Source organism: Polypterus senegalus, chromosome 12 (genome assembly GCF_016835505.1).
Source record: "Polypterus senegalus isolate Bchr_013 chromosome 12, ASM1683550v1, whole genome shotgun sequence".
In the NCBI taxonomy this organism is placed as follows: domain Eukaryota; kingdom Metazoa; phylum Chordata; class Cladistia; order Polypteriformes; family Polypteridae; genus Polypterus; species Polypterus senegalus.
This window is the reverse complement of record NC_053165.1, coordinates 58,006,167-58,034,111: the sequence shown is the minus strand read 5'-3', so window position 1 is coordinate 58,034,111 and position 27,945 is coordinate 58,006,167. Positions and strand designations below refer to the sequence as shown.

General features: G+C 40.1%; 1 protein-coding gene across 1 annotated transcript in view; it reads right to left on the bottom strand.

Annotated features, from left to right (window-relative positions):
* The window catches only part of aacs (acetoacetyl-CoA synthetase), a 104,536-nt gene that overhangs the window by 37,165 nt on the left and 39,426 nt on the right, over positions 1-27,945 (bottom strand). Inside the window, exons 6-12 of the mRNA XM_039771573.1 lie at positions 27,495-27,609; positions 27,145-27,226; positions 26,797-26,947; positions 24,384-24,464; positions 21,727-21,851; positions 3,539-3,603; positions 2,369-2,491 (exon numbers count right to left, since the gene is read on the bottom strand). Of these exons, the coding sequence (XP_039627507.1) occupies positions 2,369-2,491; positions 3,539-3,603; positions 21,727-21,851; positions 24,384-24,464; positions 26,797-26,947; positions 27,145-27,226; positions 27,495-27,609 (742 nt within the window). The remainder of the gene's footprint in view (positions 1-2,368; positions 2,492-3,538; positions 3,604-21,726; positions 21,852-24,383; positions 24,465-26,796; positions 26,948-27,144; positions 27,227-27,494; positions 27,610-27,945) is intronic.

The following is a 27,945-nucleotide window of genomic DNA, read 5'->3' as shown; positions in this document are numbered from 1 at the left end:
GCGACTCCAAATGAGAAAGAAATAAAGAAAGAAAGAAATGCAAATGGAGCAGCACATTCAGAACACAGCCATTTAGCAAAAAGGTCAAACTGACAAGACTGCGCTCTTCTGTTAAAACAATGAGATGTGTGACCTTTTTTCCCACCAGGGAGTGCAGAAACGAAGAAGGCGTAGTCAGTGGAGGATATACCCCTTGTTCTCCATGGGAACAGATGGGGAGTGGATTTAACAGCAAGAGGTGTGCATTGCTGTGTCGTAATGATGCACCCACCGTACTTCATCTCGCTTTTTAAGGAGATTTATTTCATTGTGTGCCAGGGAACGTGTCTCATCTCTGCAAGCTATGCACCCCATTGCTCAGGTGGCACAGTCAAGGTCACAAATTACCATCAAAGGCCTGCGTATGTGTCTCTAGGCTGTGGATCTGAACATTCACCGGCAAACTACTGAATATGCATATAAATGAGAAAGATTATGGTGTGATAATTAAATTAATTACAAAAAAAGATCCACAGATGATAATGCATGATGATTTTTTAAATTTTTCCAAGAAATTTTACTTCAAATAAGCGCAACACTTTGTAAATTAAAGTCTTACTATGCTGATGGGAACAGGGAAAGGTAACAAAAATTGTGTTTTCAGATCCGAGCATAATTCAAAAATTCAGAGGTCAAAATAAGTCTGAAAAGCTGTAGCAGAGTCCAGAGTGCCACACAAGTGGTTAAGAGCCGTGGCACAAACCACAAAGACTGCCGTTGAACCATCTTTGGGACACATCTCTGCAGTGGCCAAGGTAAAGCTGTCAACAGTAAGGCTTTAGAACACAAGGTGGTCCGGCCAAGGAGAATCCCTAGAAGCAATAACTCGGCTGTGCGTTCTGTCTAAAACCCTTCACCTACCACACGGTACCCTTTAAATGACCAGGACAAAAAAATGGGGGTCAGCTGCAAAGCTGGGATTAGGACTGTGAGAAAAGGATTTAAGTCGTTTCATTTCCTTTGTTGACACCAACTTAGACCAGGGGCACACTGGTAACTGAGGATGAGCTAAAACTTGAACTAAAGGGCTCCCGAGTCAATTCCTTCCTGTGGCCTCCTCTTAGCTCGGGGCTAGGCAGAGAGATAATGGCTGAGCTGGGACCGGACCTTTATGACACTTACTCTCAAACCGTTTACCCTATGGTGCTTCTAAATCAGATGAGGTTGTGCAACTGAAGGATACAAATGGAGTCACAGCTAAGAGCAGATGTATGAGCCACTAATGAGTTTATTGAATATGAAGTGATGAAGTGAATGAGCTTAAAGAGGCACATGGGACGGTGAACATTAAATGGTAAGCTCCCACTTTAAACCCTTTTAACTACTTTTCCATACAGCTGCCAAGTGAGATGAGGTAACTTAGCCTGTGTGCACACTGGGAGTCAACGACTGAGCACAGACTGGAAACAGGGTGCTAGGGTTTGAAAACGTTTTACCTCTAAAGCAAAGAATACCCTCTGAAGGCACCAAGAGGTGGATAATTGGGGTCTAAACTGGAAACTTAAATGTGAGGCTCATGGATTCAAAGCCTTCGCTGTTCACAATGGAGTGTGAGGGGCCTGCTTACTTAGACTTGTAATCAGTTACTGAAAATAAGATTGGAATTAAGGAGTCGTATGGCCTCCGAATCTTCACCCATTGCATCACATGGATGAAGAAGGTAAACAAGTTCACGTCTGAGACACACAGGGATATAAATTCCAGGTATTCGGTTGATTCTGTTAGCTTATTTTCGTGTTTTTACAAACTTTGTCTTAAACAACTTCAAATTACAGAGCAGTTACACCAAACCCTACTGGTTTTAAATTTATAAATAATTTAGGATAATTTGTAGAAAAGTGTTACAGGTTCAATAGGTTGACATTGACACTACTATCGTGTGTACGGAGTGCATTTATATTCTTACTTGCATGTGCCAATCACACTTTCTGGTGCCTTGATTAGCATGTAGAACAACTTCACTATTTAACAATGAAAGGTTACTCGAGTTTGTCTCGGGGTTTCGTCCACAAGTTTTCAGGTCGTGGGAGCACAAAAACAGGAGTGAGGAGTACATCAGACAAGCTAATACATTTTTACGTTTTTATTTATTACGGCACTGGAGAGGGGCAACGTGTTGCATGCTGGGCTTGAATTTCAGCACACTCTGAACATGTGACAATACTACCGCTACTACTAGCATTGAGGAGCCACCAGCTTCATTAAGGTTCTGAATTTCAGCTCATGTATGCAAACAGGACTTTACCACTATAATGGGAAGCGTCACACAAAGGATGAAAATAATGCAGAACAATTCAACTCACATTTACTTCCATTTCCAAACACTTACCACTGATGGATCCCAAAAGAACATTGCTCTTGATGTGTTTGTAGACATAGTCATAGCTCTGCGGTTTGAGAGTGGAGCCAGTGGACAGAATCGTGTGCAGGGTCTGCAGGTTGTGGGTTTCAGCTGTGTAGTCAGAAGATAAGAGAGGAAAGAAAATCAGCACAGTAAAACAACAAGAAGTGGGTATCTCTCAATGCATTTCATGGACTTTGGTTCAAAATGAGAAAAATAAACCTCACAATGACTTGGTGTAACTGGCACTGCACTTGTAGGGTTAGAGCCCATTACAGGTTCACCGATTTGCACAGCAATAAACAGCAAATCAGCCATTGGGAATGAACTGCCTTCTACTTGAGGGGAAAAAATTGCAAATGTTTTTCACTTATAATTCAGGAACATGATGAAGCTTCTCAATAAGAGCTTTAATTATCATAGCAATAAGCATTAATTGCTCTTACTGTTACTATTATTGAAATCAGTTTGATGCTTAAACTGTTTTCCTGTTCCCAGCAGGCAACTGTGCTCCTGTGCTGCCATGGCCTTTCAGTTTTATTTATTTTCATTTGAATAGACTAGATAATGGGTTAGCTGCTTTAAAATACCACTAGTTAATGACACTGAACTGAATAGAGGAAGCAGTACCAGATAATACTTAAAGAACGCCAGCCTATTTTGTGAAAACAAAGTTTTATTCTTGTATGTGTTGTCTTTGTTCACTCCTGATCAGAAAGTAACCTCTCCGTCCGTGAACCTGCCTCACACAGGTCTCCATCAATGAGCTAAGCTAAGGGTGCTCTCCATCTACTTCCTTATACCTGCAGATGTCTGCCTCCTTACCTCTCTTATCAGCAGTGAGCTTTAGCTTTTCTAACTTATAACTCTGGGCTCAGGTTGTATGTTGCAGCAGACAGACACACCTTGTATTCAAATAGTCGACAAGTCATTGTCCTAAACTAGTACATTAAGTGTCTATCAATAGAGCAACACATGGCCCCTCTGATATAAGACATGTCTCCCTCACCTGAGCTGTACATCTTGATTCAGTGACATGCAGCCAACCCTATGGATGTGATTCTGATAGCTTCCACTGTCACTCAAGCCCTGCTTTCAACCAAACTACCGCCCGATGCAGGTCTCAGTCCCAGACTGCTCTTGGGTTGTTCTACTCACATGGTTTCAGGTTCCGTTCTTCCAGGACTGACAGCCACTTTGCACCTGTCCCAAAGATTGTTATCCTTAAAAAAAATAATAACAACTTTTCATTATTAGCAATAATCTCTCATGCCTTTCCCTATTTCAAACATTACTTGTTCAGGATATTCTCCTAGGAAACACAAGGTTAGTCAAAGAATTCTGGGATGTAGATTTGTACAGCAATCATGTACTAATGAAACAAAAATGAACGTGTAGCTTTCATGCTGCCAGAATCTGAAAGCAATGAGCTGGTAGGTTTTTAAAAGCACCTCATTGGTCTCTCCCAATTTTTTTTTGCCATGTTCAGTTAAAAAGTGATGTGGGTCTGCGTGGCACGATGTACCAGGATGGGGGAATACATGGTAGGATAATAACAATTATTAGATTTCACTGGCTGCTCTGCTGAGTGCTCAGCTCATTTCTCTTCTTTAAAATCTAATAACTAGTAGCCGGCGCTGACAAGCTGAGTGTCTGGGGAAGCCATGTTTGAGTGAATGAGTGCGTTTGTGTGCAGAAGGGGTGTGGTGCATGTCAGAGGGTCCGACTCTCCACCGCTCTAGATATCAGCACAGCTCTTGTCTACTGTTTGCTTGGTGGTCTGTCTTGAGATCCGTCGACACTGACTAGATTAAATCAGCATTACAGCAGCAGAAGAGCCATCACCAAGCATTCTGATGGTAGTGCCTTTTAATTTTGATGCAATTGAAGACAATTCTGAGAAGTGAATGAAAAGCCATATATACAAGCAAGCTACAGTATGCATGACCTTTGGGAAGAGTGGAATGCCTAAGAGGCTCTTAAGTGCACAAGGCTGCAGGTCCAGGCGCACACAACAAGAAGTCTGCAAGTTAAAGGCAATGACAGCAGTAACATTGGGCTCAACGGGCTGCTCCTCTTTAAGAGCAAAACTGCTACAATTACAGGTGCATTTGTGTTGCAAGATGGACTTTAACACTCAGGGCAGTGTAAAAAAAAGGAAAAAAGAAAAAAATGAAAAGCTGTGCAATCTTACTGGCACATCTGAATGATGGGATGGTGGCAGATGCTCTGTTTGTTTGCTGATAGGGAATCCCATCTTAACCGGGCACAGTGTTTCATCGCTGTATGCCATCTTTTTAACTTGTCATTATGGGCAAATAACAATGTCTTTAACTGTATTATTGTCACTGTGATGAAAGTGGAACTAGTTGCTCTCCAATAGATATTTTTATTAAATATTGTTTTCTTGTAGGGATGTTTTTGGGTCCTTAGGCTTTGCCTCCATTGAAATGTTCACTATCAAAATGCAAATCATCTCCATTCAACAGTTCAAGAAAATAAGGCTGCTCGCCCAGTCTGTTATTATTTATATCCAAAAAACAACAAATGAACCATATATGTTTATAGATCTTATACTAGACTGGTTTGCATAATGCGTCACGCATTGATAACAAAAATAAGTGACTGAGAGGAAACACAGAATAAATATAATGACCAAGTCAAATCTGCTATGAGCTGTTTGTCACTTGAGGTTGGATTTTGAAAAACTCGGCAAGGACTAGATGGTTGTAAGTTATGTCCTGATATGTAAAGCCAAAGAGATGACAACGGGTAGACTTACTTTATCATGTGATTAATATTATATAGACTACAAATAATAGGATCCTCAAGTACATATTAAGCAAAAAAAGAATACACACCCGACCTTGCACAGATCAGTTGGTTCTGATTCTCAAATCAGGCAGTGTAGCCCGATAGCTAAAGAGCTGGACTACAAAACATAAGGTTGCATGTTCAGCCCCCTCTGGTGACTTGGCTATATCTTTCACACTTGCATGATTTTATTGGTAAATTACTGATATAATTTATTGATAAATTACCAGGATTTGCTAATGTTTGAAAGAAGGACAGAGTGTGTGGTCCCAGAAAATTTGGCCCAGTAAGAGTGAACTGGTTCAAGTATTCAGAATGTACATAAGGCACTCTTGACATTAAGGAGAGTGAAGCAATCAAAAGAGACTCCAGCAATCGCGTTTTATGTGAATTAGCTTGAGAGCTTTCATAAACACGCACAGAAAGTCAAAAACATGTCTGAAAATTGAAGCCACCAAAGAAATTATTATGCAAGTTTCTGGAATGATTAAAAATATTCCGTAGTATACGCATATCCAAATTTGCATGCACCTTAATATATGTGGTACAGTAAGTTATAAATAAAACTATTTGTTGGTTGTAATTATGTTTTTATTTAGTGCAACTTCAAGGATCCCTTACTACTTAAGTCATTCCCAGCCAGGAACTGTCACATGTGGAAAGTTTCACCCCAGCTCAAGAGACATGTGGTATCCCTGGGACAGCTAGCTCAGTAATGTCAGGTAACCAGCTAATCTACTGGCCTGAAAATACTGGAAATATGGGACACATGCACACCACTACCCCTGTGAAGTACAGCGCGGTAGCACAGCGGGACCCCTGTGACTTGCGCCAGTCATCCCACGGCATATTTATGCACCAAACCACATCCACTCACTCAGGCCAAAATAAAATGGAGTGCCTGCAGAAAAGGCAAACCTTCACAGGCACTGGGAGCGCATGCAGACGCCACACACACACACACAGGCAGAGATCTAGCCAGTATCCAGCCTCAGTCTTCTGCACCCGACAAGCATTTTATAAAACAAACATGGATTTGTTGTAAATTCATTGGTAAATTCTGAAATTCTTCACGTAGATAATGAATGGGATGTTTTTTTCCAATTGAACTGAAATTACCATTTTGGTCAGAGACTTGAATTTCAAATTTCTGATGTGGACTGAGGCATTTCATTATTTTCACTGTATTCATCGTACTCTCCGGTATGCTTTATGTATCTCAGTAGTGCTTACTTCACATCTTATTAAAATGACTGCTAAGCCAGGGGCTCAGCTGGCACAGGAAAAGCAGGTCACATAAGGCTTGTAGACTAATGCATTCTCTCCAGATCGATATTACGAGTATTATTTCAAACGGCTGTATAATAAAATAAACAAATGATGTTAAAATAATTAAAAGGTTCCTTGAAACCACATTCTGGGTATGGTCATGGTTTTTTCGCAATACAAATCTATGTGCTAAACTGCATATTTACTTTACTGCTATGCCTATTAAAATTAAATGTATATCTTCTACTATCTAGGTGATTTTCAGCAGTTTCAGCAACTTGAAATTTCAAATCTCAGCTAGCAGCAATGAGATCGTTTCGCTCAGAAGAACAATTAACTTTGCATCACTTGATTGACATGCCCAGTATCTAACCACTTGTCTGTTTTTCCATTCTAATATTCTCAACATTGACATGACTGTATTATGAACAGCTACCTGAAGCCATTAATGGATGAGCCTGAAGTTCTGGAGCAACACTGCCTCCTGGAGGAAACACAGTGTGAGCGCTACATTAGCAGGGAAACACCAATCTGCAAAAGGGGTAGTTTTGAAATAAAATTGAAGATCAACTATTTTGTGATGAAAAGAAGGTTTTCTTTTTTGAAATACCTGTCATTCGTAGTAAATATGATTGGTTTATTTTTTGGTTTTGTGATTAGCCGCGGCTGCTGGACAAAGGGAGTGGAGAAATATATCATTTGTGTCACTGCAGTTCTTTCCTATATTTAAAGTATACCACAAAAACTACACCCATGTGTTTGTTGGTCAAGCAGGCCTCACGTGAATTTCCCATCATCTTTTACTGATATGATAACATGATAACAGACAATCCTAGTATAGCAGGACATCAACATATTTTGTATTGCACTCATCTCAGTGTACAGGCATGGAGCCTGCGCCCAAACTCACATCTGCAATGTTATTAAATGTTAGCTTAAACATGAACAACATTCAATAGGCTCAAGTCAATCACTGTTATCTTGTTAACATGTTGCACTGTCAAACCAAGTAGACTCGAGGCTAAATCATCCATCCATCCATGTTCAGAGCCACCTGTCTAGTTCAGGTCGTATGGAGCAGGCGCCTGTCCCAGTAGCACTGGGATTCAAAACTGGAAACAACTGTAGACAGTGGTGCAAAAACATTGTAGTGCACTCCACATTTGTTATTATTTGTGACAGGATTAAACAATTTTAATATGTAACAAATGAAATGTGCAAATTCTACACAATATAGTGGTGATCATAAAAACTTTGAGCCCTCTAGAGGTGCCTGTTCTGTGGCACGCTGTGCCAGGCTGTTTTCAGCCTTGTGACCAGAGCTGGCAAGTTAAACTCCTGCCTGCCTCCCACCACCCAGAATTCAATTGCGCAGGGTTGAGAATGTCACATTTCTGCATGCATGAAGAGACAAGATACATGCAGCAATAATATCAACTCCTTTTAAAGCTCACACACAGAAAAGAATGCACATTGACCATACATAATAATAATAAAGTAAGCATTACCTAACCTCAAAACAGGTAGAAATGACTAAAAGGAAAGGATAATGAAGATAATAATACACATTGAAGTGAAAGAAAGCTTAGGCTGCAATTGTGTAACTGCAAGAGGGTATTTCTTTCATCATTTCAATTTTTTTTTTTCTTTTGTTAAAATAATTGGTATATTTAACTGCAGGTCTGCACAACAGACTAGCCACAGCAGATTAGCATTCGGCTGCCCTCAAGTCCCAGAGAAGCTAAAAGCCGCTATGTCCTGTCGGATTTCCATTCCTTCCTTTCTGTTTGATGTCTCCCGAGCTTTATAATGCCTTCATTTTTAAAGCACCTAATATTGATAATTGTCTCAAAGTGCTCTATCCATCCATCATCAGTCCATCTATTTTTTTCCAGTGAAAGCTACAAAGACTTAGAAGGCAATGTGCACAAGGCTGGAACTACCAGCGGATGGGACACCAGTTTACCACATTTATTTCTGCAATCATATTGGATTAACTAACAGACTGAAGGTAACCAGAGAAATGTTCACACTTCTGTGACACCGCCAACACCACTGAAGAACTTTTAGCCTTTCATAATGAATCTGACTTTTTTATTTTATTCCTTATTTCCATCAATGCATTTACAACTCTGTCAATCCGTCTTTATATTTGAACACAAGCTAAATAAAAATTAAAAGGCCGTCAATCAGGCAGGTGAGGCTAGCCCCATAATGTCACACAGACGAATATCTCCGCTAAAAATACATGCGTTGGTACTGCCTGTTATCAAGGGTACTGTGCTCCATTGCAGTCAGCAGTAAAATACTGGGCGCGGGGGAACGAAAGCATCCACTGAAGAAGACCAAAAAAAAAAAAAAAGAAAAGAAACGTAAATCTAGGCAGCACCCTGAAAGACTCACAAAATGGTAAATGTGAAAAGGGCAAAGAAAAAAAATTAGGCTGGACAAAAAACAAAGAAAGACAGCAAATGGAAAAGAAAATGTGCATTAAAAAATCAGACCAAAACAAAAGGCAAAAACAGCAAGCACAAGTGACATGGGCTGCTTAGAATTTCAAAGCGCCAGTCGGCCTTATTTGCAAGTAACTAAAGCATAGGGCAGAATAAATCTGATTGGGGAATTTAGGGGCTGCCTAGAGAAATACATTGTAATTCAGATTATTTAGGAGCTCTAAAATTGGCCCCAGCGATAAGGAGGTTTATAGCATACAAAGGCCCAGTAAACCTAATTTCACTGAAAGCCTCCCTTATTGGCCCTCCCCTGCTTCATTTCGGGTGCCTCATAAAATGTTTTCAGATTTCACTCTCAACAATATATGCCACTTAATAGTATGGTGAGGACGTCCGCTTGAAAGTGGCAGTAAAACGGAGGGGCACCTTTTACGACAGAGACGTTAGCAGTCCGGTCACATCGTCTTCATCGGCTTGAGCTGTAATTTGTTTCTCCCGCAGCCCATAGCCCATTGCTATGGGCACTTCAATAAAATATGAGAGAGATCAATACGTGAGTCCATGGAATAAATTCTGCCATCATTGGATTGCTGTTAGGAAGTGCCACTCTGTAAACATCAACTCTGGTACAGCTGGGATGCAGCTCAGAGATGTGCCGAGCTTCGTTGTTTTGCACATTATTAAATTACATTATTACTGGGACTTACCCACTAATAAGAATTCTGCATTAATAACAATAAAGCGGAATCTAAAAACTGCATGAATATTTGCTTTACTACTGATGCAATACAATCTCTAAGTCATTTTAAACCACCGGGAGAGACCACATACAGAACTCCGCAGGCCAAAACAAGTGCGTGTACCTAGCTGCTGTGACACAGCTTACAAGTACCGAGTTTTAAATGATCGAGTTAATATAAAAAAAAGTCTGATAAATTGCATGCCGTCTTGAAAACAAAGAAAATCGATCCACTGCAGGATTCAGCAGAGCAATAAACAGAGCCAAAGGAGTCCAGCGCAATTTAGAGAGCCATCTATTATATAACCATATCTGGATAAGAAAGAGAGGGGCCAGAAAATAAAACCAGCATACACTTACTGGTTTATCTGCCTCCCAGCTCCAGGCTCTCTCTGCATTACATCCTTCCATTCATTAATCTTCAACACTACCCACCTTTCTCATTTCTGCGGTCATGGAGTCGTGCTTACAATATATTATATGTGACACTGCTTTCCGCAGTGAAGTCTTCAGAAATGTGTAATTTAATATTTCAATTTGGCACAGAATGTAGATTTGGCCGCATTGTCTATGTGGTGTTCATCTTCTCCCAGAGTCTGTCTGGGGTTTTCCATCCACAGTTTAGACATTTGGTTTGGTGGATAAGCACCTCTGATTGGCTTCTGTGTGAGTAAGTGTGTACGTGAATTCACCCCGTGACTGACTGACTGGCCTCCTGTCTTGCTCTCATTGCTGCTGGGCCAGGCTATCTCTTCTGTCTGCCTGGGGGTTTCTCCAGTTTTCCCACCACATCGCCAAAGCATGTGTGATAATAAATGGGCTCCAATGTAACAATGTCTTTTTGTGTGCCCTGCAATGAACTGGCCCGCTGACACAGGTTGTTGCCCACCTTGTTTCCAGTGCTGATGGTATTATCTCTGCCTCTGGTGACTATGAATAAAATAGTTTAAGTATTAGAACTAAAAGAAAAAAACAAATACCAATTAGCTCTGATAACTGAACTTCATTTCTTTACTGAACTAATCAATTATGTGTGGAAATGTTAATTAATTACTCTTTTATGTTGTACTATAAACTGAGATCATTCTTATTAAAATGGAGTGCATTTATTCATTTCATAAAATGAATTGTTCTATATCAGCGTAGCAAAATATGAAGCAGCGACAAATATAATAACCAGAGAATATACGGGTCAAGTAAAACGTTAGACTACATTATGATGGTACCTTTTAATCCTTTTAATGGTACCAATGTTCCTCAAGCCGCTAAAGGATAGGATGCTTTACACTGTGGATGACAGACAGTCTGGCTCTCATCATTACAGCTTTGTGGAAAGGCGATGGACAAGAACAGCTGGCAACTGAGAAAGAACGGTGATTGGTTACCTGGGAAGAATATTAGGCCCAGGCTTAAAAGGCCCACTGATCTCAGGATCTGGGAGCTTGGAGTCAGGAGAGGGGAAGGAGGCAAAGCCTCACCTGCTAGGAGAAACAAAGGCCTGTGGTGTTAGAGAGGGAGGTCAAGAGCATCCTGTTAGGTTCTTGGCCTGGGAAAGTGGACCAGCCAGCCCATGGGTCAATCAAGGCCCTCTTGTTTTATTTATAAGGTCTGGAGTTGCATAGGTTTCATCTTATTTGTTTTTTATATCTCTTTTCATTTTAACAACAAAAACATTTATGTATATAGCACATTTTCATACAAAAAAGTAGGTCAAAGTGCTTTACATAATGAAGAAAAATAAAAGACAAAATAAGAAATTAAAATAAGACAACATTAGTTAACATAGAATAAGAGTAAGGTCCGATGGCCAGGGAGGACAGAAAAAACAAAAAAAAAAACTCTATTCAAAGATGGCTGGAGAAAAAAATAAAATCTGCAGGGGTTCCAGGCCATGAGACTGCCCAGTCCCCTCTGGGCATTCTACCTAACATAAATGAAACAGTCCTCTTTGGATTTAGGGTTCTACTTACCTTTGTGTATTTATTCAATTTTTCATTTAAACATTTTATTTTATTCCACCTGAGCTTCCCTGGTGATACTTTGACTTAAAGGATGTCACAAGTGGCCCTACTGTTTGCACCATGTAGCTTAAAAATCAGCCTTAATAAAAGGATAGGTGTCTGTGTGTCTTGTCTGCGTGTCTGTCCGGTTGGTATGTCTCTGCATCGCAAACATTTTTAGTAATAAAATGAGTTGCATTTGTTATTCCAATAGTTGGCACATCACAAACACTGATACTGCTTTTATGAATCCCATACCAAATGGAACATAACAGAGACTTATGCACAGCATAGTGCACTGCAAATGTGAACGTTGGGGTCTCCACTGATCACATAGATTTCAGCCCGTCTTAGATAGGCAGCTTAACTACTGCATGTATAAAAATGCATGACAACAAAGTAATAAAACTCTTTTGTTTACCATTGTCCACAGTTCCAGCTCTCCTGAATTTGGCGAGATTAGTTAAATGGGAGGATAGTTGGACCGTCCTTCAGGAACAGTTTTCCATTAAGTATAGAAAGTGAATAGGATTGAATTGATATTTTGCTAATTCTTTGTTTGACTGATCATCTATATTGGTTGGCACCTTGGCACTCGGATGACCGAAAAAACATACAACACAATCTGTTGTTTCAATATTTGACCATTACTGTCCAAAGAAATGCTGGATTGAGTGACTAAAATGTTTAAAACTAGTTGGACACTTTTGCATACATTTGCCCTTTGAAGATTGGCAGCCAGTCTACAGTTTAAAATTTAGATGGACAATGTCTCGCTTGAAATCCCCTGCTCAGAGTGACATGTGTATAAAAGAAGGATATACTTTTCATTACTTTGTTTTGCAAGGGGAGGTTAAGACAAGAGTAGGGTGAAGGTCGGCAATCTCATTTATACATATGGAGGTCTTGGGTCAGGCCTTGGTCACCATGATTAAAAAGAAACACCCAATGGCTCTCATTACAATGCTGACTAGAATGAGTTGCGTACTCATTTTCTATCTGCTGGATTCATCTGAATATGTGAGCAATTAAAATGTATTGCATCTCGAGACTTCCTTAGGGGTGTGGGAGGGTGGCTGTCACAAATAATCAAACTAAATAGTAATTGTTTTATTTTATCTTGCAAAATTGTCCTCATTTACGTTGGCTTTATGACAATCATAGTGTGCACCTTAAAGTGCACTAAATAACAATAAAAAATAATTAAGCCTTACAGTAAATGTCCTTAACAAGGGCATGCAGAAGCAAGACAAAGGACAGTGCTTTTCATATTACATATTCACAGGACCTTCTAAATAACCTACTGTATATGGAGCTTAATAAAACAGCTGGCAGACACAAACCTGCAGTTACCTAAGAGTAGAAATGCCAGCCATCTCAACGAGAATGACACAACAGAGAGTGGGAGCGCCACCCTAAGCGATTTTTCACCAGTGACAGATATTCCAGTCTTTAGTGTTGCTTGTGTCACTAGATAAACTTTGTCACCACCACGTTATGTGACACAAAGTCATGTGACAAGCTAACCAAACTAATTTAATGTTGTTTCTCTGTTAATTTAACATTTCATATCTTCTTATGGTGGTGGTGGTCAAATCAGAATGTGTAGGAATTGCCTACAATTGCAGTCATTTTTGCTTTACTCTGTTTTTACCGTATCCCTCCTTGCACCTCCTGTATGCTGAACTGGAAGAGGCGGGTATCAAAGTGGAGAGATGGATGAATGAAAAGTCCTAAAAATGGAGCTCTGGAAATTTAAGTAACTTGCTCAGTGACTCTGTGGCACAAACTGAAGAAGCAACCTTATGATTTGTTGGCCAATTCATTAGCCACCAGGCTAATGGCTAAATGAATGGGATAATATTGAAAAGATTGTTCTAAAAACCCATCAAGGTCACAGGTCAGTCCAGATGCACATGCCCACCACGAGTGCCATATAATTGACTGGACAGTAATTTCTACACGTGGAAACTGACAGTGCTTGAGAAAAATCCATTCATTCTCTGCTAAGCAATAAATGTCTGGAAAGACCAATATTCTTTTGGCAAAGGCCTGTAGACCAGTAATGAGAACGCAGCTTTCTTTCAGCATCTGTCTAAGCCTTCTTTCGTGCTCGCTTAGACAGGATTCCACACTCTTTCACAGCAGCTCAGTTAACAATGCCTAAACTCAAATCAGTTCCATCGACTCCAGGGGGCCTTGTGATTTAATGACGCCATTTGTCTATATTAGCCATCCACACAGATGGAAAGCCTGCAAACGTCGTCCCAGGGGCTCAATCTGCCCATCCTTCAAATTTACAAGCCCATTTATCTAATGACGAAACAATGGTTTATTGAACAAATGGAAAGGACTCTATTATAGAGTCTGCAAGAGGAAGGAAACGACCCACCTGTCAAAAAGCAATCAAAACTGTAAGTCTGAACTTGTTCATTTGTACAGGCAGGAAAAAAAAGAAATATGTTAAAGTATTATTTTTCTGTATCTTTTGGTATAAGTAAATGATATGGCAAGCTGGAGAACTGAGGTGACTGCTGTAGGCCTTTCTATACACATGTGCCACTCGCAGTCCAGCGTCATTACTCCAGCAAAGTCACAATCCAATGGTGCCCCTCTGTTTAGTGTCACACCGCCTAGTGCTGATTTAATTTGTACATCATTCCACAATGTATCAGAATAAATGGTAACCATTTAAACCTTCCCCAACAAAAGCTATTTTGGGGTGTTTTATCCTGATATTGAGAACAACCATGGCCTTAAAGCCTTCCTGGAACCTGCTCCTGAAAGGCCTTTCTATGTAAGCATGGATCTCCTTGGGACCCATTTAACCTTTCTCTCAAAAACAAAAGGGATGAAATGTAACCTTTAACATTAGATGCTTCCTTCACCAGCCTGCCAGTCAGCAAAATGTCAATCTTAATATCACAGGCGAAGCCTGCCATTCTTTTAGGTAATTACTCCCAAGCAGCCCTTTCAAGTGTAATCAATGGGGAGCTGTCTTCTCACTCTTTCCCCCAAGTTAATAGACGCTTAAATGAAAAATGAGTAACAAGTGAATAGGTTAGTGAGGATCAACAGAAGACTTTCAGCTTTGACTAATCAATCAAAATGCATTTTAAAAAGCAACCTTCATAGGAAGCATGTGTTATGGAGTATCATTCCAGTAAATGTACCCCGACACCAAATCTAGGGAGACCGGTGTACAAGTCCTAAGTCTTCATCAAGCAACTCTCTTGATTTGTCCTAGTTGGAAAAGAAAATGTAGGAGTGTAGTGAGGGGTTTTGAATAATCTTAGGTACTGTTAACCTTTTCCCTTATTCATAAAAACCAGAGATTCCCAGCAAGATAGAGCTGATACCCTCATCATATTAATAAAGAGTGGGGTCAATCTCAGGCTAGCCTGGAGAGCCTGGTCCTTCATCTAGCTGCCTGGGTTTATACCCACCAGGGTATTGCTCTCTGATGGTGACAGACGTTTTGGCATCACCCAGGAGTGCCCTCTACAAGAGCTTGGAGCTGGGGTGCAGAAGACATGTTAAGTGTGGCCCAGGTTCAAAGACACTTGGAAAGTGAGTAGCTGTATGCCATTAAAAATGTAGTCTGTTTCCTAGTAATTCTAATATGATAATCAAACACAAGTTTCAGCAAAATAAAATTAAGAGCTTTAGAATTGTGATCAGTCAGACTAGGGGGCTCTGCCCCCTGCTCACTTTGCTTGCCAACCCCCTACACGCTAGCCACTTCGCGGCTCTGCTGGTCACGTATGGGGATGTGAATGTACAATTTAAACAGATTTTTATTTTCAAAAGAATTCTTACATATGCATAATAGACCTATTTTACTATTTAATCAACCATAGTAAAAAATATTAAAACATAATAAATTGAAATAAAATTATGTTTCATGTTGCATTAGAGGTATTTGTTGCGTTATACATTTTCGGTCAGTTTGTCTTTGAAATTAACACGCAAATATTTTTTTTTAAACTTACATTTTTGCTGTAAAAGTTCAGTAAAAACAATATTTGGAATTAACTTTTCGTCAAGATCGCATTGACTTTTGATTCCGTGTTTAGACTTACATCATGACAGTGCAACGTATAACTGCCCGTAAGTGAATATCGTTTCTTTCTCTCTAATAAATAAACTGACTTTTTCAAATGTTTGTCCCTGTGATTTGTTAATTGTCATAGCAAAAGATATTCTGACGGGAAACTGTAAACTTTTTAATATGAATGGCATATGAAGATCTCCTTTTGTGTCTAATGTTATTAACTGAATATGTACTACATTACCTCTCTTGTTGCCTGTTAAAATTTTATATGTCAGAATTGTTCGACCAATTTTGAATGCAACTAATCTTGTCCCACTGCATAGCCCATCACTCAGACATAAATTCCACAATAACATTACGATACATCCTTCTTTCAACAGTAATTCATGCCAGTGGAAGACCGGACGGTGTTAACGGTTGTAGTTATTCTACGGGATATTGTAAGTTGATGTTTCCATCTTCCGCACCATCACCACCAACTGTTTCAGCAGAATCTATTGATACGCATTTAACAAATCTGCCATGTAACCGATCGACAATTTTTGCGTTAATTCGTTTGACTTCATCGTTTCTCTGTGCTAGGATTGCCCATGAACTCATTTCTTCTGTTGATATACCTTCAGGATGAAATTCTTCAATAAGATTTGGACATAATAAATCTTCTTTTATTGGGAACTTAAAGTGAGGAAAAGTAAAAATTTATAAGAGCTGAAAGCGCAGGAAATGTGTCTGTCAAAAGCATTCACACAATTGAGAGGTGAGAGGACCGTGTTTGTGGGCCGTTAACTGGAAATGGTTGGGTGGAGGGCGGGACTTGAAAAAAATCTCTTGGCAATTTTCTTGTCTCATCTCAAGATTTCCTTTTATAACAGAGAGAAATGCAATAAATTTAATTCATCACAGAAACAATGTTTCTAACATTTCTAAACTTGCATAATCATTTTTTTCAAGTCCTTATTGTAATATTTCGCATCATTTTTGGAAAATCATGTATGTCCTCCAGTTAAAAAATTTGCCTGCTTGTATCCAATGTGGTCATTGTGAGCCACAGTATTGTCATGTGTCTTGAAACTGTCTCAAAGTAACCTGGCATGTCCACCATAGATTTTTCTTTGAAGCACCAGACCATTTTATGCATTTGTGCAAATTGAGGAACATCTGCATATAAGTCAAGCTGTAAGATCAGATATGAGCCACAAGAGGTGCACATTGTATTCATGTGGTCTAAAGGTGAGGAAGTGAGCATTTGCTCGTCATTAGAACTGCCATATAAAGACATTAAAAACTTGGACATCAGCAATGGTTATACCAAAGAATGGTGGGAGGTTCTGGTGCTTGTTTGACACACTGAATGTTGAAGGGGATGCAGAGTCACTGATGTCAGCAAGGGTGAGACATACCGTATATGGAACATTTATGGAGCTGTCCTACTACTGATATTATGGGGTAGAGATGGGAAAATGGAGATAAAGGAGTATAAATGGGATAAAGGAAGAGCAATCCATATATAAAAGAAAAGATTGGTATTGAAGTTATGTTGTAAGTAGAAGTAAACTGGGGTGGTTTGGGAAATTAGAGTGAAAGGACAGAGGTGCACCACAATGATGGAGGAGAAGGAGGAGATGAGACCAGGAGTGACGCCAAAGAATTTCTGGGTGAAATGTCATATTCCAAAAGAAAGCCAAGACATATGAAAATATTCAAGGCACCTCATGGACAGGCATTATATCTGGGTACACCCAGAACAAGGCTGTTTTATATATATATTTTTTGGTCAGTTGTAAAGGTAGTATAACCCAATTTTGAATAATAATGTCTACCAGTTCTTCTTAATAATATCTGTACAACCTGAAATGGAGGAAGGGAAGAAAGACCTGGAAATGCAGTAGAGCAAAAGCAGAAAAATAGCTAGTCACTACTCAGTTCAAGACAGATGCTTTTATGATCCAAATGGACTATTTCAACTGTATAATGTGTTTTCAAAATACTGAAATCTATCACAGTGAAAAGTATTCCTGAATAGTTACATGCTAAAAAGGAAATTAATGCAAGTGTTGATGAATGAAAAGCGATGCTCATTATGATCTTACTAACACTAAATGCTTGTTGAGGTTTGGAGATCCTGCTTACCGATCTCCTTAGATACCGTTAACACTTCCGTTTCAATAAACAGTATGTATACGAAGACCCAAGTGTTCCCTCAAACTTTTTTAAACGGCATTGCTTGACTGGCAACACAAGCTCTAACCAGTAGAGATACTTTTTTTACTAATTTAAACTAAAACAAACTGACTTGCCTTTCCTTGGGCATCAATCGTGTAAAATCATCGACATGCTTAAAAGTGTTAAAAGTTCTCCCTCAACTTCAGATAGCTGAAGGAATAAATAGTTTTGCCCACACTACCATGACAACCTGCTCACGTTAAGAAGTGTGCAGAATTCTACTGACTAACCATTAAGCCAATTCATTTAGATTTTCCCCAATTTATAGAGCAACTGTTTGTCCCCACTCAAATCAATCAGACAATCTTCATTTTACATGGGGCCTTCCACTGAAGCACACCACAGTGATTTACCAGAATTGAAATTCGATTTGTGCTAGATAGGGAGGGGACTGCATCTCCCTTTTATCAAACTTAGGAAATGTTGTACTGGGGTGGAAAAAGAATATTGACCGATTTTGTGAACATAACTCAGGCCCCAAGGGCAAAAAAAAAAGTAAGTAAAAAAATTCTAAAAACTAAAAAGATTTTTGCTTAGTACTAATGTGATCCAATTACAAGTACACATAATTCAAATGTATTTATATTAACAGCATTGTTTTAAAAAATAACTTGAATTATAAGGTATAAGTTGTATGCTGGATAATTTACATCAACATTATGAACATTATCTGCGGTGGGCTGGCGCCCTGCCTGGGGTTTGTTTCCTGCCTTGCGCCCTGTGTTGGCTGGGATTGGCTCCAGCAGAGCCCCATGACCCTTTGTTAGAATATAGTGGGTTGGATAATGGATAGATGGGTGAACATTATTGGATGTATTCAGACAACATTTCCAGTGTTACACAGAGGCCAGTCTTGAACACAAACGTGGACATCTGAAATCCTCAGAAGGCCGCGAGAGTTCCAGTGATCTGAGTACTGTTCACCCCAATATAGGAGAAACCAAAAGCATACCACTTCAGTGTTGTGTTTGAAGGTGCTGGAAAAAATGATCTTAAGGGAATTTTCCAGAAAATGTGTTTCAGCTTCTTAAAGTGTTTTTTTTTTTTTATCATTTTCAGAAGTAGAGTGATAGTGGCAGTGGTGAGCAGCCTCTCAATAGTATGACAATTTTCAGATCGATGTGAACACTTTCAGAGAATGACCAGCTTTATTAATAAAAGAAACTAAAAGGGCCGCACTGTGGTGGGCTGGCACTCTGTCTGGGGTTTGTTTCCTGCCTTGCGCCCTGTGTTGGCTGGGATTGGCTCCAGTAGACCCCCGTGATCTTGTAGTTGGGAAATAGCGGGTTGGATAATGGATGGATGGAAAAGGGCCGCACTATCTGCTTACATACTGAGCAGCGTCAAGGTCACTATAAAGACACCGCTGGGGTTCAGAAGGGTGCAGCACTACTTCATGGATACTCGGGGATGAACTAGTATCCAGCCACCTCATTCTGCTAAACCTGCCTACTTTAGTACAATGTGAAAATTAAGTTGTAGGTCATGTAAAATTAAAGGAAATGAAATGCACTGGACAACACATTTAATATGGAACTGAGAAGAATTTATGGATTTAAAAGGTCTATATTGAACTTATACTTTGAAATCAGTAAAATGTATAATAAAAACAAGCTAAGAAAAAAAAAACATGACCACAGCATGGCCAAAAAACGCTTATCATTGCAATCGTTACTGTTACTGAGATTAATTTAAAGTTTGAATCAAAAGTCTGCTAGTGACACATAAGCTATTTGTTCAACACTCTCAAAAAATATTTATGCTCCTCACATAACGGGTAGCTGTAACGGGCTTGACATCTTCTGATGCTTTCTGTTTCACTGCTCAAATTCTGGTTAAGCAGCTCTCTTTGAACAGTCATAGAGCTTTGTCGTCACTCTTTTCATCTCTGGGACTTTTCTTCTGAACACCGGCCTAATCATTGTCCCTTAATATAAAGTTTTAGTAGTCCTCCATGTTTACTGCAATAATAATGACACAACTCTACCACTACTTTGCTCTACTCTACAAAACGTACATGATTCTGAACTGCCAGCTCAAAAGTTCCATCCAGAATTTATTAGGTTAACCCTGTACACTACCTGCGTCACCTCTCTATTATAATTATATTTCATTTATAAAACTCCTTTTGTCGATACCAGCTGTGAATCTGTCAGTACTGTACATCAAACCAAGCCTGATGTGCCCTGCCTCACACCCACGGCTGATAAGACAGGCCCCAGCTCCTCACAAGCAGTGAGACTAAGCAATGGATGGAGGCCGGTAGCCGTCACAGCTGAGCTACACAACTGCAGCTTGTTTTAGCTTATGGAATACATTCAACTATAGTAGGTTTAGTGGATGCATGCGGCCTGTTGTGTTTGGTAAGCTCTCGCGCTCTCAGCAGCCTCTCCCCTGTGGTGTATGTCAAAGTTCTGTGCTTGGCTTACTTTAAGCTGGTATCCACATGCTGCCACTGGAATACTTTCCTCATTGGCACAACCACATGGCACCTTACTTATGTAGATAATACTCAACTGTAAGTGAGGATCACACATCAGATATGGATAAGCTCACCGCCTGCATCAGTGCCTTCCATGCATAGATGTCTGCTTCCTTCCTTCAGTAGAAGAAACACAACTAAATAACTTTTTGTTGGGTTTGAGCTTCAGTCTAAAGAACAAAGTCTTTCTTAGTTGATTGTGGAAAATGTATCCATTGCTGGTTGCCACTGGCCTTGGAATCATGCTCACGCCAAGTAAAAATCAATCAATCACCCAATCAAATGACTTATCTGCTGTGGTTAGGATGCCTTTGTACCACTACAAACTACTGACCAATACATTTGATTTCGATTTCTCTCTCACCTTCATCCACTCTCCGCGAGATTACTGCCAATTCGCTTTTCAGTAGCCTTTCTGCAAATCTTTTCAAAAGATTACAGCAAGCTCAAAATGCTACTGCTGGAGCTCTGACACCGAACAAGCAGAATGAAAGCATCACCCTTGGGATACTTTGGCCTCTTCTGAAATATTGTATCAGATAAAAAAAAAAAAAAGCTGTTACTGAGAAACAATACGCACCTTACCTGTCACCAGAACTTGATTTATATGCATTCTGCAAGACAAAGCGACTCTTCTGATGCCAGTCTTCTATTTCTGGGGCTTATTACTAAAATGTTGTTGAACATTCAGGGGTCGTCGCTCCTGCTCTCTGAAACTGCCTCCCCCAGGTCTGTTTGTGGAGCTCCACCGAGGGTCTTGTTCAAATTACACACAAACATATCTCGCATTGCATTTAAGTCAGCTGTTCAAATGATCTTCTTATCGAATTTGAAGCTTCTGTGGCATCCGTACTAATCTCGATTCTAAGGTAACGTCATTTTACGTCAATGATTAACACTACATGTTCACTTATGCCAGCTCTTCAGTGTTTGTTACTTAATAATTCATGTATTGAATGATCTTGTATTTCACACTGTTACCTAGTCTTACTTGTTATTAGAAAGAGTTGTATGATGTTGTACTCTGTGAATGGTGTTATATAAAAGATGGAGTGATTGATCTAAACCAAAAATAGGTGGCAAACACACAGGCTTTATTTTGTCTTAAAGATGTGGCTCACCAGTAATGGTGTTTTCTTCATCTAGATGACCTGCTCTTCTTCTTCTCTACTGTGTGTTTCCACTCTCACCAAATGCTGTGATTACCATCCCACTCTTTTAAGCTACTCACAATATTAAAACAAAATGTTAACCTTCACAGTACCGATTCAGGGTGGAGCAGATGTACTCTTTATATTGCAGTTTTCCTTACCCCAGTCTGTCAACCAGGTCCCAGAGAACATTGGGGGATGGCATCAGGGGAGAACCGTCATACAAAACCACTGAAGCACCAGTAGCTAAGGATGATATTAACCAGTTCCACATCATCCAGCCAGTCTATGAGACAGAGAATTAAAGAAAGAATAAGCAGTCTGCTCGCCGGGTAGCATGCCAATGCAATATAACCCAAATAAGCCAAGCCTTCCCATGCCCACCACCTTCCTAACAAACATTTTCTGCTGGCCAATTTCTTCAAGTTGCTGTTATTAACAGTTGATGGGTGGTGTGGAGATCTTGTTAAGGTCACAAAGTTGTGTCTCATGGGCCAAACCAGTCAGCCTCCACTAATTAATGAGAATGCTTCATATTGTAGAAAATAAGAAATGGCTGACTTTAAATATGCACTGCAAGGACAGGAGGTCAATGTAAGCAGGGACATCGATAAGGACCCTCAAACATTTCATGTTTTGGAGAATCAGTTTTGCACAGGTGGAACTCACAGAACGCAGAACAATTGCTTTAATAACAATATTTAAAAAAAACATGGATTCTGATCCACAGACAACAAAAAAAAAAGGGAAAGCATTGTGTCATATACATTCTGATAAGGTAGCGGTCCTTGCAGAGTAAAAGCTGCTCAGCCCGAGGACACTTGAGCTCTGGCGGAATTCTGCTGCCGCAGGCACTCCTAGCCTGCTCTCCAACAACTCTCCTTCAAGCTGCTAATTGGCCACAACTGTGGATTTCCAATCCAGGAGGATTTCTTGTTGCCCTGAGGCTTGGAGACAGCAGCGGCAGACAAAACGAGAAAGAACACAGACATCACGCCACTTCAATTTGGCTCGCTTCACTTGCACTGAAATTTTATCGAGACCTCACAACAAGTTCTCCAGACACAAATGTGGGGCCAACCCTGTTTCAGTAATGCATGCAACACTAGCCCCTTTTATGTCTTGATTTATAATGCATTTATATCCAGAGAAAAGCTTCCAGGACAGAAAAGCACCAGACGATTTCGAGCAAAGGGGATGTTTCTGTAACCAGAGTGCCACCTTGTGGATGGATCTTCACGAACGCCCATTCAGTTAATTTAACAGGTATGCAAGACTAAAGAGGTGGTTTCTGAATGTTGCTCTTAATTTACTTACAATGATTATTAGATCAACGCATCACCTTTCAAAGTAAGCACAATGCAAATCATATGATAAGTTAAAAAAAATCCAGCCCTACTAATTAATAATAATAATTCTTTACATTTATATAGCGCTTTTCTCACTACTCAAAGCGCTCAGCAATTGCAGGTTTAGGGCCTTGCTGAAGGGCCCAACAGAGCAGAGTCCCTATTGGCATTTACGGGATTCAAACCGGCAACCTTCCGATTGCCAGTGCTGATCTAAAAAACTTCAACATATACACTTCTACATAGCACAAAGCTCCTACTTTGTAAAATACATTGTGATTTGTAATTTATAAAAGCTATTTAGACAAAAGTAATCAAATTTATAACAGGCCTGTGCATTAAAACAAAAATGAATGCTTAGCATTGTGAGTCCAAAGCAATGACACTAAATACATACCTGTATGTTCATTTATTGATTTATTCATTTATTAGACGGAGTGGTGGCTCTGAGGCTAGGAATCTACACTGGCAATTGGAAGGTTGCCGGTTCAAATCCCGTAAATGCCAAAAGGGACTCTGCTCTGTTGGGCACTTGAGCAAGGCCCTTAACCCGCAATTGCTGAGCGCTTTGAGTAGTGTGAAAATCGCTACATAAATGCAAAGAATTATTATTACAAAGAACTATTATTTCAGAGAAGAATAAAACTGTTTGGGTCTAGGCTTCTCGATGATAACGAAGTTTAACAAAAGCTAACAATCATTGTTTTTAGTGATTTAACGTGGGTTACTAAGAAAAGTTAAAGCATGAACCCCTAGTGGCTAAAATGTTGGTCCATCAAGTACACGTCTCTTGACAGTACTTTCATTTTGTCTTATTCTAGTCTGATTCAGGTCATGTATTGTGCAGAACCATATCTACTAGACAGGTCATATCGTCAGAATGTTAAACTACTAGATGAGCCTGGTTCAGGGAGCTGGAATGGCCAAAGAAACCACCCTAAAAGCCTTCCTGACAAAAGGCCAGCTCAACGTCACTAGCTGTGAGATCTAGTGTGCCGTGATTCCTCAAGCAGCACATCCTACTCTATCTCTGATTAGGTGGAAAAAACTGGGAATTAAGAAATGGGGGAAGGAGATCCCTAGTGTACAGTGGTCACTCCCAAACTTAACCTCTTGGCCTCACTGTACCACGGCTTAAGGTTTGAGGAGTAAATGCCTCAGATGCCTAAAATCCCGTGTAACCTTCATCAGGAGCAGTCTCACATCAAACAATTGAAACTACTGGAAGACAGAGAGAGAGAGAAACCGACACGTTCCTTTCTATGTGACCTGCTCAGAGTCAAACAGTGAAATGAACTGACAAGTGATCTCCTCTGAGGGTTTATGAGAAGACAGTTTTAGAACTGGGCTCAAGAGAAGACTGCGTTAGTTCTGAACACCCTTGGCCAAGGCAGTATGTTTGAAACCCTTGTTACCAACTACTATATAAAAGAAAAAGAGGGGTGGCGGAGGATTTGCAGCTTCCATACCGTAGTGTAGTAAATGATGACATCACTGCTGGTCATGTTGCCATGGAGAATGTGTTCCTTCAGATGCTGAATGAGGGTACCCTGTAGGGGCAAACGGAGAGACAGTGAGAGGGGGCGAGGCACATCAGCCCCTTTCATGTGTGGTCTAAAAGCCTTCCCTTCACTCTTCTTGTACCAAAAGCTTTAAATGAAAGCGGTGCATTTCTTCAGTGCAATAAGTCTTTGAGTGGGCCTTTGATCTTGTGGTCTGAGCTGGAAACTCTGCCGCCAGGGGGATGTGCTCTAAGTAACAGTAGCCACTAACTCGGGGGAAATTTGCTGGCTATTATTGCTATAAAGTGCAACTTCAAACTATTGATGGTCATATAGTGCCTGTAATTGGGAGACATCATCACAGAGCACTTTGTGTAAAAAATGTAAGAAAAAAGTTTTATTCCAATCAAAATTGGAAGAAGGGTGTAAATAATAGAATAGTAAAGTCCACTAGTGAATGAGCACATATCAGATGGATTGTGCCCTGCACATTCAATCTAATATCATGAAATTCTCCAGCCTGCTATGCAGTATTACAAAAATGTCATAATTAAATTAGGCATAAAATCTGAAGCAATAAACACAAGAAAATAATACTGAACATAAAAAATGCTATTGCAATGTGTACATATACAGGTGCTGGTCATAAAATTAGAATATCATGACAAAGTTGATTTATTTCAGTAATTCCATTCAAAAAGTGAAACTTGTATATTAGATTCATTCACTACACACAGACTGATGTATTTCAAATGTTTATTTCTTTTAATTTTGATGATTATAACTGACAACTAATGAAAGTCCCAAATTCAGTATCTAAGAAAATTAGAATATTGTGAAAAGGTTCAATATTGAAGACACCTGGTGTCACACTCTAATCAGCTAATTAACTCAAAACACCTGCAAAAGCCTTTAAATGGTCTCTCAGTCTAGTTCTGTAGGCTACACAATCATGGGGAAGACTGCTGACTTGACAGTTGTCCAAAAGACGACCATTGACACCTTGCACAAGGAGGGCAAGACACAAAAGGTCATTGCTAAAGAGGCTGGCTGTTCACAGAGCTCTGTGTCCAAGCACATTAATAGAGAGGCGAAGGGAAGGACAAGATGTGGTAGAAAAAAGTGTATAAGCAATAGGGATAACCGCACCCTGGAGAGGATTGTGAAACAAAACCCATTCAAAACTGTGGGGGAGATTCACAAAGAGTGGACTGCAGCTGGAGTCAGTGCTTCAAGAACCACCATGCACAGACGTATGCAAGACATGGGTTTCAGCTGTCGCATTCCTTGTGTCAAGTCACTCCTGAACAAGAGACAGAGTCAGAAGCGTCTCGTCTGGGCTAAAGACAAAACTGCTGCTGAGTGGTCCAAAGTTATGTTCTCTGATGAAAGTAAATTTTGCATTTCCTTTGGAAATCAAGGTCCCAGAGTCTGGAGGAAGAGAGGAGAGGCACAGAATCCATGTTGCTTGAGGTCCAGTGTAAAGTTTCCACAGTCAGTGATGGTTTGGGGTGCCATGTCATCTGCTGGTGTTGGTCCATTGTGTTTTCTGAGGTCCAAGGTCAACGCAGCCATCTACCAGGAAGTTTTAGAGCACTTCATGCTTCCTGCTGCTGACAAACTTTATGGAGATGCAGATTTCATTTTCCAACAGGACCTGGCACCTGCACACAGTGCCAAAGCTACCAGTACCTGGTTTAAGGACCATGGTATCCCTGTTCTTGATTGGCCAGCAAACTCGCCTGACCTTAACCCCATAGAAAATCTATGAGGTATTGGGAAGAGGAAGATGCAATACGCCAGACCCAACAATTCAGAAGAGCTGAAGGCCACTATCAGAGCAACATGGGCTCTCATAACACCTGAGCCGTGCCACCGACTGATAGACTCCATGTCACGCCACATTGCTGCAGTAATCCAGGCCAAAGGAGCCCCAACTAAATATTGAGTGCTGTACATGCTCATACTTTTCATGTTCTTACCTTTCAGTTGGCCAACATTTCTAAAAATCCTTTTTTTGCATTGGTCTTAATTGATATTCTAATTTTCCGAGATACTGAATTTGGGACTTTCATTAGTTGTCAGTTATAATCATCAAAATTAAAAGAAATAAACATTTGAAATACATCAGTCTGTGTGTAATGAATGAATCTAATATACAAGTTTCACTTCTTGAATGGAATTACTGAAATAAATCAACTTTGTCATTATATTCTAATTTTATGACCAGCACCTGTAGATACTACAATACTAAGAAGATTCAAATTCAGTTTCCGTTCAAAGAGCTAAAAAATGTGTTGGAGACAAAGTAAAAAAACAGCAATGAAGCTCCCCACACCCTTAATGGACCACAACAAGTCAAGACCATCCGGCAGCCTACCCCGGCAGAATGAACCATGCACTTGGGGGCGCCCGTAGTGCCAGATGAATACATGATGAACAGTGGATGACAGAAGGGAAGCTGCTCAAACTCCAGCTGTGGGTCCTGGTCTCCTTCTTTCCCGAGTGCTAAGAATTGCTCCAAAAACATACTGGAAAAAACAAAGACATTTGGCTCAACAGACCCCTTTTATAAAAAACAAAATCCAACTACATGCAACAATGAAGACCCGGGAACAAAGATTCCTGTACACAGTGAGTGGTACAGATCACCTCTTTCGGTACATGTAATCACCATCTTACAAACTCTCCATTCCAGTCAGCAGCTCCCATCCATTGTTATGCTCACCTGTTGGGTATTTTGGAGATGTCAGTCTCTTCCCTTGTGCGGACATAGGGAATGACCACCACTCCCTCCAGATCAGGCAACCCTGTAGTACAAACCACAAGAAACAAGTTAGTGGAAGACTCTGCTATGAGGCCAATGTAATGTAACATTATGAAGAAGAAGACTACCAACAAAGACAACAAGGTGTAGGTTGAACAGTAACTGAAATAAGGAGTTGAGAGATGTGGCTAATAATACAAAAAAATAACAGAAATACTGCACCCCTAAATAACTCAAAGGTGAGGACATCTGGTCTTATTCATCACCTTCAGTGAAAAGCACAGAGCCATCTATTCTTCCTGAAAACCTACCTTTGACTACATTCTTGAGCTTCTCCATGTGATCATGTTCCTTGCCATTGTACACCACAGAAGACACTGAGAAGATAAGTTTGGGCTGGATCTGAGAAAAACGGTCTAGGACACCCTGAAAAAGGTACAAGAAATATCTAAATAAGAAATTAGGTTGTGAAGAGCTCCCAGGTGACCGACCACGAGGTGTCAGGAGGGTGCAGAGCAACAGTCCAACTATAATGATCTGTTTCACAGGAGAGAATGGCTTGTGCTACTTGGTTGTATTTGGTTGCTGGGATTGGTACAGGCATTTTGAAGTGGACAGCGGAAGTGATGCGCTTAATGCACTGTATGTTACATTGGGATGCGTGCCTTAGTTACTCTGGGAGCCGAAAACATAAAAAGAACAGTAACTGCCACGTTGTGAAGAGTCCCTACGAGATTCTGCACTATGTTGTTATTATCGCTG